This window comes from Doryrhamphus excisus, chromosome 14, assembly GCF_030265055.1.
Source record: "Doryrhamphus excisus isolate RoL2022-K1 chromosome 14, RoL_Dexc_1.0, whole genome shotgun sequence".
Lineage (NCBI taxonomy): Eukaryota > Metazoa > Chordata > Actinopteri > Syngnathiformes > Syngnathidae > Doryrhamphus > Doryrhamphus excisus.
Window position 1 is genome coordinate 10,565,243 of NC_080479.1, and position 17,710 is coordinate 10,582,952.

A 17,710-nucleotide genomic window follows, 5' to 3' on the forward strand; every position below is an offset into this window, starting at 1 on the left:
CTCTCCAATGGAAACGGCTGCAGGGACTTGGACTCTTCGTAACGTAGAGCAAAAAAGAAAAGCAGATTTCCCAAGTTACTGCAGGGTGGAAGAGGTCATCGCACAAACACACTCCAATGCTCCCCGTTTATATATGTGCCGCTTGTGTTCCTATAGCAGCCTTTATCTTCCACTCATTGATAGAATTTTCTGTTTGAGCAAACGTGTGACGACATCGCAGAGCTGCTGGTTTCCACCTTGGTTTCATATCTTCATCGCTCGGACGTCACAGAGATCCACTCATCTGCCTCAACAGGTTCACTGAGTCACAGCCGCCTCTTAAAGGTACCTATTTACTTTACTTCATACATTTTCAAACATGAGGAATGATGATATCGTCTAGTGATGCATCATGCACAAATAAAATGGTTTAGTCTTGTTGATGAGAATTTATCGGTCCCATTTTTAGCACATTTTATGAAACATTTTCAAACTAAACGACAAGGACATTTAATTAATTTAATTAATTTGTCATATAGATAATATTCATTCATTCATTTTCTACAGCTTTTTCCTCACAGGGGGTGCTAGAGCCTATCCCAGCTGTCTTCGGGCGTGAAGCGGGGTACACCCTGGACTGGTGGCCAGACAATCACAGGGCACATATAGACAAACAACCATTCACACTCACATTCATACCTATGGACAATTTGGAGTGGCCAATTAACCTAGCATGTTTTTGGAATGTGGGAGGAAACCGGAGTATATAGATTAGGGGTCTCAAACTCAATTTACCTGGGGGCCGCTGGAGCTAGGGTCTGGGCAAGGCTTGGCCGCATCAGGCCCCCCCCCCCCCCCCCCAAAAAACACATTTATTAAAAACAGAACAGTGCTTTGGTTCCGATTTTCTACAATAAAAGCTCTGCTAAAACATTCCACTGTTCTCAAATATCTTAATTTTTATTTTTCTCTACAAAATAAGATTAAAAATAAATAAACAAATCAAGAATAAAGAAAATCAATCAATCGGTAATAAATAAATATAATAATAATAATAAAACAGCAAATAATAAAAACTTAAGAAACCACATATAGTTGGTGGGTAGACAAATTATTTTTTTCCAGATTAAAATGAACAAAGCATTATTAGAGCCCTGTAGACATGACAAAACACGACTATAGTCACATTTATACTTTTTTTATTTACAACATATTGCGCAACTGCAGGGTCTTGAGACACATGCTAACTCGCAAACTAGAGAGCTAGCGTCCTAAACGGTAGCCTTCAAGTTATTTCCTTTAAACTTAAATAGCCAAAAACTTACCACTTCCACACTGATAGGGAGGATAACTATTAACAGTTATTTAACCTTTAACATGAATATTAATCAAACGTAATAATTTTTTCTGGGTACATGATACCATACAGCATCCATATCAAACTTGCGCGGGCCGCACTAACATTAAACTTTCATATCAAGGCGGGGGCCTCAAATTAGTGTCCTGTGGGCCACATTTGGCCCGCGGGCCACGTGTTTGAGACCCCTGATATAGATAATATATTTTATAAAATCAAACAAATACATAAAAGTAATTGTATACACAGTTACATATTTTAGAATATTTCCACAATATTTTAGATACATAAAAATATATAAAATATACGAATCAATCAAATATTTTTTTATGTAGTTAGTCAACATTCCCTCATTAATTCATTCATTCATTTTCTACCAGACATTCCCCCATATGAGGAAGATATGATCAGATATAAAAAATGTAAAAAGCAGCAATATAACAGAGCCGTATGTATAAAAAAAAAAATTAAAATGTGCCTTTTTGACAAGATAATTACAAATGTGAGGTCGTAGATGACCACAACTTATTCCACCAGACATCATGTCAATTTTATGTTATGCATTTCAACACATAATGTCAGTGAATGATGCAGGAGAAGGTCAGAATGCTAGAAACACAACTCCAGCCACAATAATATCCTTCCATTAAAACCAGGGTTGTCCTCCAGAACCCCATGCTCTCTCTGTACCTAATATTGTGTCCCGCATGCTGGCACCGTTGGCCAAATACGCCACTGAAAGCATCATCATCATCATCATCATAAAGCATGATCTAATAATGAGATAAAGTGTGCCGTATCCCTGCTGGGATAATGATTCCATCAATATCAATTAAGAACAGCAAACAGGCGCTTATCGGTCTTGGAGATCGCTCATCGATTAAGTGACAAGCAGGCGGTTAGTGAAACAAATGTCGTGGGGTGTTTAGTTTGAGTGAGTCAATTGTCATTTTAATTGCTTCTCTTAATGAATGAGCGTTGATGACATCTTTGCACCCCGTTATGGACAACCGTCACCATTTTGAGGTGCTAAATTAACGCCTATCTCCACAAACGGGTGCGGTATCATCTGTAAAAGGCCAACTTCTGGATGCACAGTTCTGAGATTGTCCTTCCAAAACCGTCATGTGCTATGTGAGACGCTTCTTCTCGCCGCCATCAAATATTGAGGACGCCCGGCGTTAAAAATGCACAGACTGTCCTCTGTTATGTCTCTGATCCTTCCAGTGACGGATCGTCTTTAAGGAGGCCAGACGGGAGGCGGCTGACACTGGATCATCACAGCGATGATCTGATTGGAACGGCTTTAATGTCGTCTCGTAGACAGTAAACACCCCTGCTTTTATGCTGGTTTGAGACATTTCACTTCACTGCATTCATTCATTGCACCCTGCCAGTGCAGCACGTCGTCTTCTTCCGATATGTCCTCACTCAGCAATGTAATGACCTGATCCCACTTCATTTCCGCTCCCTTTATTCCCAGCATCTTCGTTTCGGGCCTCGGGTTGAAATGTGCTTAATGAAGACCATAGAGACTTCACAGGCCGGAATAAATGGAAGCTGAGTGACAGCCGCCGCTGGGAAAGAGGTGGATAGTATTTGACTATAAATGAAGGAAAGTAGATGCATTGTAGTTAGTAGTAATAATAGCAGTATAATATTCATAATAGTACCTGTTTTCCTACTCAAATGTGCATACGGTAAGATAGCTTACATTAAAGATTACTATTTATTGTTCTTTTAAACTTTGATGACTTGGAGTGCATGAGAAAGTTGACCGCTTGGCCTTTCAGGAGCAAGTATATGGCACAACATGGCAACCAGTTGTAATGGCGTCAGGGAGCAAACTGCTCAGCCAGCATGAATATGTCCGATGACTTCATTGATGAGTTCATTGCGCATGAGTTCTACTTATACAGATTCAACATTTTCAAGCGCATGCAGAGGTGGATAAAGCTGTTGGGTGCTGACCACTCATGATATTTGAATGCATCTGGTGGTGTGAGTAAAAACTAAGTCACGTTACTGCCCATGTATGGAAAATTCAAATTTTTTCAAATGGAAAAAAAAAGTAATAACTACAAATAAAAAGCAAAACATGTAATTTCAAAGAAATATAACATCCCAAATTCAAAACGGTTATATGCAACAGATAGAACCAAAACAATAATATATCAAATTCTAACAGACCTCTAATTAAAAGAAAACAACAGATGCATAGCCATTGTTCTCCGGTCCCATAGGGGGCAGTAATGAGCACTTCAAGGCTTTGACCATTGCTTAACAGAATGATAAAAGTATGCTTGCTTCTAGTGTCTTGTCTGTTTATATTAGTAAATAGAATTAATCCTAAGAATGCATCCTCCTCTTTTTTCCTACTTTTGACGTCAAGTCTGGTATTTTAATTCACATTCCCAGCGAGGTAGGACTACCAAAAGCATGACTCTACTTTAAAAAAAAAGTAAGTAAAATGTTCTCATCATCTTCAATTCTAAACGGAGAGAGTGCGTCATACTTTATTTACTGAGCTCTAAGGCGAGGTTCCGTCTTATTTGGATTATTTGGCTAGTCGGATGATAACGGCAGTTGATGTCATGACAGAGCAAACTAATCAGACTTGTGCAGACCTTCTTAAACGACTAATATGAGAGCAGGTGCTCGCTCAACAGGTCCCATCTGCTTATCCAGACAGAAATAAGATATATTCATCTTAATGCACACACACATTCAATAGTCATATTGCTGCAAATGTGTGTGTTTGTGTGTAAGGCAGCCCTAGTGTTGTCACAGCAGTGTGTCGGCACTGATTAGCCTCAATTAGCTGTGCATGAAGGAGAGACGTATTGTTTTGATTGCTATTTTTTTTTACCAGGATTACAATATAACATATCACAATTTGGTGCAAAGGCAGATAAAAAATGTGAATAATGATGTTTGTTTACGATTTGATTCAGTGTAGAACTGTTCTCCCTCATCCTACCCCTGAATTAAATGGTAGAGTCGGCCGTGATCCCGGGAATAGCCAACTAGCTAACAGACGAACAAGCAAACTCAAAATGGAAGCTCGTCTGACACATACAGTAATGCACGGTTCAAATCGACACATAATTGTATTCATTTCTTTACAATTTGGTGCAAAGGCAGATAAAAAATTGAATAATGGTGTTTATTTTCTATTTGATTCAGTGTAGAACTGTTCTCCCTCACCCTACCCCTGAATAAAATGGTAGAGTCCGACTAGCTAACAGACGAACAAACAAACTCAAAATGGAAGCCTGTCTGAAACATACAGTAATGCACGGTTCAAATCGACACATAATTGTATTTATTTCTTTACAATTTGGTGCAAAGACAGATAAAAAATGGAATAATGGTGTTTATTTTCAATTTGATTCAGTGTAGAACTGTTCTCCCTCACCCTACCCCTGAATCAAATGGTAGAGTCCCGTCGATCTACTGTACTGTATGTTATGTCATCCGCCGTGATCCCGGGAATATGAAGGAGAGACGTATTGTTTTGTTCGCTATTTCTTACAAGGATAACAATATAACATATCACAATTTGGTGCAAAGGCAGATTAAAAAAATGTGAATAATGGTGATTATCTGATTCACTGTGGAACTGTTCCCCCTCACCCGACCCCTGAACCAAATGGTAGAGTCCAGTCCATCTACTGTATATGTGTTGTATCCATGATCCCGGGAATAGCCAACAAGCTAACGTGAGCACAAAAAAACGCAGAATGGAAGCTTATTTGACACTAACAGTAAGCCACAGTTAAAAGTGACACATAATGGTATTGATTTCTTAACTATTATTAGGATTTCGTCTCTAAAGAAATGCTTTTATTATGATAAATGGCCACTTAAGTATGCTAATGAATAGTCTCCTGTGTCAGTTAGTGTCCCTTCAGCTTTCTCCCAGCAGACAGTGTGCTGCAGGAGTCTCATCCTTTAATTGCCAAATTCATATCACATGACTCCTCTCACTGAGCTAATGAATTATCCCCTGGCAAAGGGAGAGCGACGTTCAAAGTCATTAAATGCACAGGCCTCTGCGCCGAGCGTTCCACAAGTGTTCATGAAACCAGGCCGAAAGATGACTGGCATTCATTTTTTCCACGCTAACACTGGTGTGAGACGTTATTAAAAAACGTCGCTTATTCAAATGAGGCTAAAGAGACCAGCAGTGATGTAACATCACAGTCACAGCTTGCCGCACTCACACCTTCGCTTGGCACTTACTATGCAAAAACTCATACTACACTCAAAAACAGAACTTCAAACAGGAGCATCTGGAGCAAACAATCAAGGGAGATGAGAGCTCATAAATACGCGTATAAAGCAAAAAGCATGGTTTTCTGGGCTGGGCTGCAGTGATTCATTGTTACGTCTAGGCTATAAAAGCAGAGAAATTCTTCTCTCAGTGTCAACCCCTGCAGATAGAACAAGACACCATAAAGTTGGCACACATTTTTTTGACACTTTGTGTGATGCTGCTGTTTGCTCAGTGAGAGGAGCGCATGCACACAACAGTGTCATTTATAATTCACATCCAATACCACCTACTATAGAGGCTGCACCGGGCTGCAACAAGCTAAGTTTGTGTGTTTTATACACACACACACACACACAGGTAAGGAAATGTCCACAAGGTGCTGTATGAGACAAGAGAGGTGCTAAGTTTTCTCTCTGGACCCCTTCCACATCCATTTTAAAAGCACACGAAGGGTGTGTTTCTTGGCCAAGTTTTTCTAACACGGTGGTGATTGTTGTGTGTCTGGCAAGGCCTCCCTTCTTCATGCCGTACTCTCATCAAAAGCTGCTTTAATTGGGAGGCATAGCGATTTAATGAACCCTCATCAGATTAATTGGATGCAAAAAATATTCACACACACACACACACACACGTTGAATAGAGCTGCTCACTCCGCTCACATCGTTTAAATTAGGACACAACATTAGGTACACTAGTGTCTTTCTGAAAATAATCCTGTTTTAATTTGGGTGATATGACTTAACAGTACTGTATGTTTATTAGCATGGCTTTAGTGTTTCGAATTGTGGTTAACCTTAGTTAGCTACAAGAGAAATACAGAATGTGTCATTTTTTGAACCATATATCAACCTCTTGATTGGTGTATTACAACGTATTTATTGATGTTTGGGTTTGATCTTTACATGGGGTTCATTTTTCAGATATTGGCTTTTTTGATGAAAACCGATATTGACCAACTCTGTTTGCGATAACGATATCAGCTGATAACAATATGTGTAACGTAACATATCTCCTGTGGTGGAATGAACATGGTTTTCATTATCGGGATAAAAACCCAATACCGATATTACACGTTTATGCTGATATCGGGCCGATAATTATCGGACATTCCGAATTAAGTAAAATATATTTATTTTTCCAATAATTGCATTAATATTATTTTTCCATATTTTCAACTTATTTAGTGGGTATATTTTATTATTGGTAATATTTTGTCATTGTTTTTAATATTGTATCAGATCGATATTTTTTTTATACTTGACTTATTTTTGTTATTTTTCTTTAACATTGTCTCCACTTTTGTTTCCCTTAGATCCCTTTCCCGGAGGGTTTTCTTTATCACTGTGAATAACTTGACTGTGATTCTCCAAGACCTACGGCAGACGAGGTGAGCACCACGAAATGAAACGGTTATATCACTAACACGTCCACATTTGAACTGCTATATACAATTCTGCTTACTGTATATATGAACCTGATTGCATTGGGCTGCGCGGGTGTATCTAATAGAGTGAGCATGCATCTGTCACGATGACAGTATAAGACATGCATCGAGTAGCGTTCAGGTGTCCCGGGTTCCTAATTGGAGGCGTCCTGTGTGCAACCCGGATGCGGTAATACATCTTACTGTAACTAGCTGTCAAACAAGCATTGATTAGATGGTGTCTTGGAGTGTCGTATGTCACCTAAAAAGGCAGTTTCGGCGCTGTTGGAAGCTGCAGGGAAGCTGTTGTCAGCATGCAAGCAAAGACCTCCAGAGATGCACGCTACAAGGTGGTTATTTGCTTTTACATCGGTGCAAACATCACCCCCAGTTTATATATGATCAATATGTTTTTATAGTCCCGCTCCCTCTTCCCTCCCATGTGTGCTGTATTTTCTTTTATATCTATTTAACCCTTAAACTCCAATTGCATTGCACACACAACATCATAAAAATCACACTGGAGGAATATGAAAGTGGAAGACGACAATAATATTTTTGGACACTGTTTTGATTGTGCATGTGTAGGTAATAGGTGATTAACAGCTTGTTGGCGTGCTAGGTCATGATTCTACTACTGGTGTGATGGATTCTCCACTCCTTTTGTGGCTCCTGCACGCGTCACCCAGTCTTCTGTCTGAACCCCTCCCGCTGCTTGACCTCATGTAGTAGAATACCTGAGGAAAGGAGACACCAGGAGGCCAACGTGGAGCAAAAAGCTTCCGAGACAATGGCTTCATTAATGCTAATCAATAGTATTGACCCTCAGCAGAACCTTTTGATTCCAGCAGAGCTAAAGTTTCTGGCTTAATTACTAAGTGATTGCTCTCCACTGAGCCCAGGGACGTCTCTTGTCCACAAAAACATTCTTCTACTGCTCTTGTTTTCATCCAGAGTGGATGTAGCCTCTAGCATTTGGGCCGTGGAAACCTCTGCTGCTTGTTCATCGCTCCAGCAGATTCATTGCCACTAGAACTTTCTAGTGTTTGAAGACATTCTTGTGCCCTTAGTCTCCTTATGGATAAAATGTGTGGCCTTACCGTGGCTTTGAAGCAAATACGCCCGACTGATGCATTCCCCACGCGCTTTTTTAATATTATTTTCCACTTTATTTTCGCTACGGCATGGCGGTCTAGTGGTTAGCGCGCAGACCTCACAGCTAGGAGACCAGGGTTCAACTCCACCCTCGGCTATCTCTGTGTGAAGTTTGCATGTTCTCCCCGTGCATGCGTGGGTTTTCTCCGGGTACTCCGGTTTCCACCCACATTCCAAAAACATGCTAGGTTAATTGGCGACTTCTAATTGTCCATAGGTATGAATGTGAGTGTGAATGGTTGTTTGTCTATATGTGCCTTGTGATTGGCTGGCCACCAGTCCAGGGTGTACCCCGCCTCTCGCCCGAAGACAGCTGGGATAGGCTCCAGCACCCCCGCGACCCTCGTGAGGAAAAAGCGGTAGAAAATGAATGAATGAATGAATTTCCGCTACGTGGAGATGCTCATGTTTTACAGGGATGGCCATGACAAGATGATAAGGAAGGATTAGATGGCAGGATATCAATCTGCTTAAAGATACGCTGTAATCCGTTGTTATCATTCCCGGCCATGCGACAGTTCCGTCACACAAGTCTGCATGCAGATGACTCGCTCTTCTGCATGCGGCGTGGCGTCTTCTGCTTAAAGCACTTGAGAGTGAATTCATTGCACTTCGAGAGCTGTCGGACCATCTCAGGGAGTCCTCACAGCAGCAGTGCTCCATCTTGTTGGCATTAATCGTCACAAGGTGTGCGTGCACTGAGAGTGTTCAATTGCAGTGGAGGTGTTTTATTGATGCATCGTTGGAGGAAGGAAGTAGAAACATATGGCCATCACATCTATACAGCAAACTTATTGACTTAGCACGATCATTTCCGCCTTTCTGTGAGGATTGTTGCCCAGAATACTTGCAAGGTCATACATCACTGATGTTGGCTCCAATCCCAAAAGTGCTTGCTTGGGTGTATATGATGCTCTTCCACATCAAACCAATCATAGCAGACCTTCATGGACCTTGCTTTAAGCAAGCTTGTATTATTTATCCATCCATTTTCCATGCAGCTTATACTCACTAGGATCGCGGGGGTATGCTGGCGCCTATCCCACCAAACTTTAGGTGAGAGGCTGGGTACACCCAATTGTAGGTATTATTTATTATTACAAAAATGTAATAATAAAAATGATTTGTGTGAAAAATCTGAAAACAAAAAGAGACATGATATTAAGAGAGTAAAGAAAATGTTGCCATAATACAAAAAAACTAATATGGCAGTAAATATATTGATAATAAATATCTACATCCAGTATAACACCATTAAAGTTATAACAAGTCATAATATTACAAATTGTAAAAAGTTATAAGAAAAATAGTTGCATAATGCTGCTTAAAAAACAAGTTTTGTGGAAAAAATTGTCATACATAATTCATATTTTGTGCAAAAAAAAAGGGATTAATATTATGATCGCCATAATAATCCAAAATAAAGTTGTATTCGTGTGAAAAGGGGTTAGAAATAAGAAAACTAGACAAAAGGCATGATATTTGAGAGTGTTTTTTAAAAATATTTTGGTATTATAAAATAATGTGGAATATGTTTTTGTGAGCAGAGAGAGAATAAAGTTAAAAAGTAACACGTGCTTTGAATTACATTAGCCTATGCAGTACCTCTCTACTTTTTTATGTAATCCTTCTAACTTTCTGACTTGTGTGACTAAGTGTCATTAAAACTTAACAACAAAAGTTGAATATATGATTTAGCAAAGATCTTATGCGAAGTAAACATGTTGTGGGTCCTGTAGAATTCACACACTGCTATTCCTATAGCTTGCTAACAGATGGGGGGTGCTGTATTCGGTGTTCTCTGCAACATGTTCACGCTGAGCACGCTGAAACACGACACATGTCCTGCATGAGCGAACGACTCGTTTATTAAAAGGCCCCTTCCCATACACTAGACCTTCCACTCAAACGCTCCTATGAGATGCCGCTGCTGTGACAAATATCTTAATAGATGTTTGCATTATTTAGTATGTTGACACCCACTCTAAACTCCAGTAGGGGGAATGACTACACTTTATAGCAACACTTTTTTTGCCACTCCAGCCAATTAGACGTTTTTAATGAGCATTTAACCTTAAACCTCCGAGTCCTGCTGTGTGCTGCAAGCCCTTGGAGAGCTGTTTAATAAGTCACACACAATCTAAATACACTCACTGATGCACATGGTCATTCAAGCATATGTCTATGTTATATGTCTGCTATGTCATCTCGTTGAACTCTGCTGGTGTGCCCATTGAAGAGCGTGCTGAGCGTATAAATCCAACATCAAGTCAAAAAGGCATCCCTCCTACACCGCACGCTTAATTAATTCTGATCAAAAACGACCGTGGCCTCACCTCCCACACTGCATGGAGCGTGTCTGGAATGGCACCGCTGCTGAAGCAAAGGCATGCATGTAATGCAAATAAAAAGTGAATGAAAGGAAGTCCTGCGGGCGTTCCCGCCGTCATCGTCAGCTGCACAGATGATGAAAGAGATTTTTTTTATCTTAATGTCTGTTCTTTGCGCTATGCAACTTTGGCTGATCACGATCTCACTTTCATGACTCATCTCAGATGACTAAACTCTGTCCATTGAAGTAAAACCAAATACTTCTATATTTTTTGTATGTCCGACAAATCTCTAAATTGTATGGGTTTTTTTTCCAAATTCATATTTGTTGGGGTTTTCATGGGCCACAAATGCATGCTTTTCTCCGTAGGGCGAATGGCCTCTCGCCCTTTGAGTTATGTAAGGTGAGAAGCTCTTTCATCCGGGAGAAAGTTGTCGTATAACCGCTGCTCCTCCATATTGGGAGGAGCCAGATGAGGTGGCTCGGGCATCTGGTCTGGTTGCCTCCCAGATGCTTACCTGGGGGCGTGGTCAGGGCATATCTGACCGGTCGGTGGACACGTTGGCGAGACTGTGTGTCTCAACCGGCCTGTTTGATATGCAGTAGATACTGTATGTAGTAGTCTTTGCTTGTCACTAGATGTCAGTAATGTTACATTGATAGCTAAGTATCAAAAGTTTGGGATCACCTGCTAATTTCTTTGTTTTCCAAAGAAAAACACATTTTCGTGCATTTCACAAACATTTTTTCCATTTCACAAACTTTTGTATCCATTTCACAAACAATTAAAATGAATCAGATGATTTTCAAAGAAGGATGTACATTTTTGCATAGAGGCCTACTATCAATAACTGTCAGTCCTCTGCATCAATCTCCTGGTATGGCTGCTAATCCAAGTTCATCATTTTATAAGGCTAATAGATTATTAGAAAACCCATCTAAAAATCTAAACTAAAATCTCTTACCATGCTGTTAACTACTCCCTTCAGAGAGCTGCACAAACTGGGTCTAACAAGGACAGAAAAACGATGCACAACTGTGCAAGAAGACAAATATCTGAGAGTGTGTAGTTTAAGACAACCTTGCAGCTGCACTAAATAGTAGCCGTCAAACGCCAGTGTCAGTATCAACAGTGAAGCGGCGTCTTCAGGATGCTGGACTTCATGGCAGGACTGCCAAGAAAAAGCCATATGTCAGACTGGCCAAAAACATTTCAAAGTGATCCCAAACTTTTGAGCCCTAGTGTGTGTATGTATATATATATATATATATATATATATATAAATAAAAACAAAAAATAAATAAATATATATATATAAGTATATGAGTGTAAAGGTGACTATAGGGGTGTTAGTTCCTGCCTAGAGGGCTCTAATAAGTATTTTTTCTTTGGCTTAAGAACCAACATGTGGAGATGCATCAATGATGTCATGACACCACCTCAAACGGATTTAGTGAAGGCCCAATCAGATGTTTATTCTCCTCAGAGCCACTAGGGGGCCTACTTCAACAGTATTGTATGACTAATTGACACCTGTTCATTTCTTGCATTTCTCATTTCTTTCTCATCCGGTCTGATTTCCCTGTACGTGACTGAGCTTATGATCCTTGTGTGTGCATGACCTTGCCTGACAAGGTCGTCCGGGTGACCGTTCCTAGCGGAAATATGGCGTACAAACACTTCCAGGTATGTGTTAGTTCAAGAGGAGACAAGCGGCTAATCCCATCAACAGGTTGTCTGCTTTGTTAATAAAAACATGAAGTGGCTCCAGCTGATCAATAGCCATTGATTAGGGCTGAATGATTTGCTGTGAGAGGGTGATCGATGGGGGGGGGGGGGCTTTATCCTGCATGGCTGGAGAGAGACAGCGTGAGGGGGTGATAAGGTGGGAGGTAGACATTGGGAAGATGGCGTCTGAGCTGTTATGTCAACCAAGAACTTTTTCATCCTATGGGTGTGTGTGTGTGTGTGTACTTGTACTTTTCATGCAGATGATTCATTTTACAACACTACTCAAACACACACCAAGCTGATGACTCCTTGTGTTGCGTTTATGATGCGCAAACAGACAATAAAAACCATTGGTTGTATTGTTGACGTTGCAACATGCACAACCATATTAGCCTTAGTGGCAACACACACACACACACACACATACACATACACACATTGGGGAATACATAGTACAGTTTATGGTCACACACACACACACACACACACACATGTAGACACACACGCAAGGCAGAGCGGAGGGAGAGTATAAAAGGGGCATCCTTTCCACTCGGCGGAGAAGTGCTCTCTCCTCACTCCTCACACGCTCCCTTGAACGCACCAAACCTATTTTCTCAAGGTAGGAAAACCATCCTACTTCTTCTATTATTTACTGTATCATTTTTGTATATTTTAAATATATATTCGATTTTTATTTTATTTGTATTTTTTTATATTTAAAAAAATTGTAGCAAAAATATTTTTTAAAATAATTTTTGGCATTATTTTAAACCTACAGAGCAATATTGTATAATAATATATGTATGGGTTATATTATGGCATAATAGGTATTGTTCATGTACTTTGCATGCCAATAGTAATGCGCTTTTAATTCATAAATGAATGAATTATAGTTATTAGAATGGGGAAGATGTTCATCAAGCTTATGCAGACTGGAGTGAACTTGTGTGTGTGTGTGTGTGTGTGTGTGTTCCAGATGACTGTAGGGCTGAGTGTGTGTGTAGTGCTGGTGGTCTTATGTACAAGCTCTTTGGGGATCCCCTTCTCCTCCCAACTCCAAGACGAGGACCAGCGTACCCCCTCTCAAGAAGGTACCTTGATATTCCCATAGCGGGAGTTTCCATATCTGACATCTGCCTTTTATGTGTGTGTTTGTGTACACCTGTGTGTGTGTGTGTGTGTGGAGCAGCCCTCCTTGAAGCCGACACTTCAGTGAAGCCTCACCTGCGACACAGCCGCTCTGCCCCCCAGCTCTCTCTGGCCCAGGAGGATGCAGAGTCTCGGGCTAACCTCAGCGAGCTCCTGGCAAGACTCATCTCCTCCAGGAAAGGTGTGTGTGTGTTTATTTGTTAGATATGAAGCAACAATATTTGTCACATGCTCTCATTAAAGGAGACAAGTGCTCTTCTCTGACACCCCCCCCCCCCCCCACCCACCCCTCACACTCAACATCAGTCTCCCTAATTACTGGCACCAGTGCGCAGGCAGCTTTGCAAAATGAATTAGTGGCCCCGGAAAGCTTTTGTGGTTTCAAAGTGTATTAATGTCTTCCGGCCAATTTCTCATCTTCTTTCTCACTCCCACTTGATGAAAAGTCAAGAGTTTTTTGCTGCTTTGCCACCCAAAAAAGAGCATTTGATGTTCTCTTGTTGTAAAGTACATTCAGTATTCTTTTGACCAAAAGAAAAAATATGTACTTTTGAGATCATCCTTTACATTCATTATTCTATTCTTTCTAAGAAAAACAAGTTGCACAATTTGGAGAACTGACAAAGAAAAGTCTAATTTGTATTTTGTTTAAATAAAAAAAAAAACAGTTACTGTGAGGGTACATGATTTTAACTCCACAACGGAAATTATTTTTCTGTTTTTTTTTTGTTTTTTAATTGCAAATTTTGATATTGAATTTGGAGGTTGGACAGCGTCAAACCCGAAAGCAATGATGCAGCAACAAAGTAAGTGTATTGGCGTTGTTTTACGGCCTTCTCTGTCATTCTCACTTGATGAAAAATTCCAGATTTTTTCCTCATCACTTTGACACTCTTGGGTTCTCACAGCGTTGTGAGGAACGTAGCGGCTTCACGCAAAAACACACTCAAAGTTTTTCTTTTCTATTATTTCATTATGTCAACTCCGGGCACAGAATAAGCAGACTTGGCAATACTTTTATCAAACGGAGCATAAAATGTCAAAGGTCACATTGATATGCGTCTCCTCAGGCTTCTGTGTGTGTGTGTGTGTGTGGAGGGAGTCGTGTTCCTCGCTGTTCGCTTTGCATGTTTCAGTGTGGGAGGTGTCGTTGTCGAGTCTTCTGCAGCCAATCTTCTCAGCAACACCGGGGAACTCAGTGTGTGTGTGTGTGTGCGTGTGTGTGTGTGTTGCGTAGGAGGATGTGGGTGGGGTGAAAGCAGCATCTCCGTGCGCAGAAATGCTGCTTCTCTCAGGGTAAAAAAAAAAATACATAAAGATTAGGAGACTAGAATCTGAAACTTTTTGGAAAAGGCAACAACATGAGGTGTAATATTGTATTTAAAATACGAGAAAAACTGATCATATCTAGTCATTTATGTCATTCTAGTCCGTCTGACCAAACCTGAAACTGATACCAGGAAAATGCAACAAAATGGAGAGTCAAATTGCATGTTGAGTACTGTATTGGAAATAGTGCAGTCCATTATCTGGACACTATCCTCTTGTATATGGCATGTCATTATCCTGTGCATGTGTACCTAATGTTGTGGTCATATCTGTAACAGAACTGTAACAATGCATCAGTCAACCATCAGAAAGTGTCACATTTCCATAATGACATTAACATGATTGACTTGTGCATGCATTAGTGCATTAACGTCAACTCCAGTAGGAGTGCTACGATGGGGACTGGCATTATGAAACAGCTGTTTAAGAAAGGGGTGGGCTTTTTGACTCGCGGGTCGCATTGATTTAACAAAATTGACCGTGGGCCAGGCTATATATTTTATACATATAATTCGATAAGTCCGCCTGGAATTATTGTATCTGTAAAAGTGTCATGCAATCTGCTATATGTGCTTATGTCATTTTTTTAGGAGCACTTTGTAAACAGCAGACCACATCAAATCACCAAATTGATGAAAAAAAAGCTACCTAAACCATCTAAAAGGTTGGCTCAAGCCATGATGCCAGGTTGTATGTTAAATTTCAATGAAATACTTTGGAAAGAACGGGCATTTAAACACTGGGCGGGACGGCCCCCAAGCCGTAGTTTGCCCACCCCTGTTTTAATCCCTTTTAGCGGGGCAAAGCAGGGTTTTTAGAAGTACATGTATGTGGTGAATGCGTGTCGTGTGTTGTTTTCGGCACACATTTTCACGTTCCTCACCTACCATGGATCCATATCCATGAAAATACACGTATTGCTATATTAATCTCTTCCAAGTGCAGCAGGCCAATAAAAGCTGTACTGTATACAGTATGACCACACATGCCATGTTCTCATAAGCTTAGGAATTAAAACAAATATGTGACAAATAAGCTCATCCGTTGCCTACTAAGTCACACAACCTTCACGTCTCCTTCCTCTTAGCTTCCGTGCGCAGAAACTCGTCAGCAGCAAACAGCAGAGGCGGAGGCCTGAGCAGCGCCAACCACCGGATAGCGGACAGGGACTACTTGGGCTGGATGGATTTTGGCAAGCGCAGCGCAGAGGAGTATGAGTACTCCTCGTAAAAGCAAGAACCAACAAACAAGACAGGAAGGAACTGTTCCCTTCTCAGTAAGAGTGTACTTAGTGTGTGAGGAATTTGTTTGTTAATGTACTGTTAAATGCAATATACATAATATGCCACTTTTTTGCCACTCGGTCACCACTGTGTTTGTCATTTGGAATGGAAAGGGGAAATGTGGTGTCAGGGTACTTTGAGAATTATAGATGAATAAAAAATAAAACTGATATATGACTGCTTGTCATTTATTTTATTTATTTTTTCTCACAGTTTCAGCGCATCTGGTCGAGGCAGATGACCTTTGTCATGGCTCTGTGTCGTGAACTTTTCGTTCCTTTCTTCCCGCATTCATTCCCGATCCATAGAAAAAGTCTCTCATAACCATCTAATATGATGAACATCAATATAAAACAGGAACTACAGCTGCATTTCATTATTTTCCATCACGTGTGTGTGTGTGTGTGTGTGTGTGTGTGTGTTAACCTTTAAAATATGTCATATTTTTCTAACATTTTTTTTTCCATTTCAGTCAATTTTTCACAATTATTAATCATCTTCACATTTCTAAAAAATCATAGGAGTTCATATTTGATTTCTTTCATTGTGTTGATATTTAACATTACAGTGCCAATTTGTTGCTGATGTTGATTCCATTTAGGTGATCAGGTTACCTCATTTATAGTGTGATGTACCGCAATTGGAATACTACCATTACCCAATTTTTAATGAACAGCATAACGTTTCCAAAATGATATCGCAGTTCAGTATATTTCATTTGTCTAATATCATCATTGCCTGTTTTACATTTTGATGGGCTTGAAAGGGTTGCTACAAATGATTAAGCATACTTTATCTACTGGATAACCATCCAAAATGAACGTGTTTGGACAAAATGACTATTCCAAAACTGTTTTGTTGCTCCGACAATATTTTGTGGTTTGTTTTGAACATTTTTCCTAACTTTTTCGGAGACTTGTGCATGACAAAATGTCCTTGGTGGAGGTCAAGTGTAGTCCCCTCCTGCCGTGCAAGTCACCAGTCATTCCAAAATAGATGTCCCTGTTGCTTTGTTGTTGTAAAACAGGAAGTGAGGGGCAACTGAAAGTGTTTTCTTGTCGTGTCACTTGACACTAACTCAAGTAAAAAAGATCCCGGTGGACTCGGGGCCACTCTGTTTTGAGAAGGCAATAATGATGCTGGAGAAAAAGGTCACAGAGATGAAAGTCGGTGTTTCGGGGCTGCAGGATGTTCAGGAATATCTTCAAAGGGACAGCGGGATCATTAAGAGCAATACGGTGTGTGTGTGTATGTGTGTGTGTGTGCTTAATATTGAAAGAGCATGTTGGCATGAAACGTTCATGTAATAGATGGAGATGTAAAGAAGCTGACAACATCTGCAGCGCTACAAAGGTCTTAGTGAAGCTAAAAGTGAGCATGGGGGTGAATTGTGATGAAGCTGCCTATTATTCTGCTTGTGTGTTAAGTGAAAGATGTGTGTGTGTGTGTGTGTGTGTGTGCGTGTCAGAAGCATGCACCGAGAGGGATCGATGAACAAAGCAGTCTGTGAATTATTCAGAGAAGTGGCTGGGGATGCCTTTGGGGAAGGATGGGATTTCTCATATATGTGTGTGTGTGTGTGTGTGTGTGTGTCAGCCACTCACAGCTCGGCCTGGCGTTAGAATGAGGAATCGGCGGAGATGTGACGATCCCAAGTGGCCACCAGGGACTTGAGTCAAACTTTGTGTTTGA

At 40.5% G+C, this 17,710-nt stretch overlaps 1 protein-coding gene across 4 annotated transcripts; it reads left to right on the forward strand.

Moving 5' to 3' along the window:
* The first annotated feature begins 3,612 nt into the window (after positions 1–3,612).
* Positions 3,613–16,276, forward strand: LOC131101612 (cholecystokinin-like). Of its 4 annotated transcripts, none has more exons than XM_058046907.1 (6): positions 3,613–3,796; positions 6,928–7,002; positions 13,234–13,348; positions 13,447–13,587; positions 14,171–14,212; positions 15,823–16,273. In XM_058046907.1, exons 3-6 carry the CDS (start codon positions 13,234–13,236, stop codon positions 15,963–15,965), a joined length of 441 nt encoding a protein of 146 aa, XP_057902890.1. In that variant the 5' UTR covers positions 3,613–3,796; positions 6,928–7,002; the 3' UTR covers positions 15,966–16,273. The 4 variants fall into 4 exon arrangements, with proteins under 4 accessions (XP_057902890.1, XP_057902893.1, XP_057902891.1 ...); XM_058046908.1 differs by lacking the exon at positions 3,613–3,796 and adding an exon at positions 4,874–5,058; XM_058046910.1 differs by lacking the exon at positions 14,171–14,212 and having other exon boundaries at positions 3,613–3,797; positions 15,823–16,245.
* The last annotated feature ends 1,434 nt before the right edge of the window (positions 16,277–17,710 follow it).

What these genes read in the sequence shown, in the direction of transcription:
- LOC131101612 (XM_058046907.1), top strand. Translation starts at nt 13,234, where the DNA reads ATGACTGTAGGGCTGAGTGTGTGTGTAGTGCTGGTGGTCTTATGTACA. An exon ending in GCGTACCCCCTCTCAAGAAG is followed by an intron (nt 13,349 to 13,446) that starts GTACCTTGATAT and finishes TGTGTGGAGCAG; the next exon opens with CCCTCCTTGAAGCCGACACT. An exon ending in ACTCATCTCCTCCAGGAAAG is followed by an intron (nt 13,588 to 14,170) that starts GTGTGTGTGTGT and finishes TTGAATTTGGAG; the next exon opens with GTTGGACAGCGTCAAACCCG.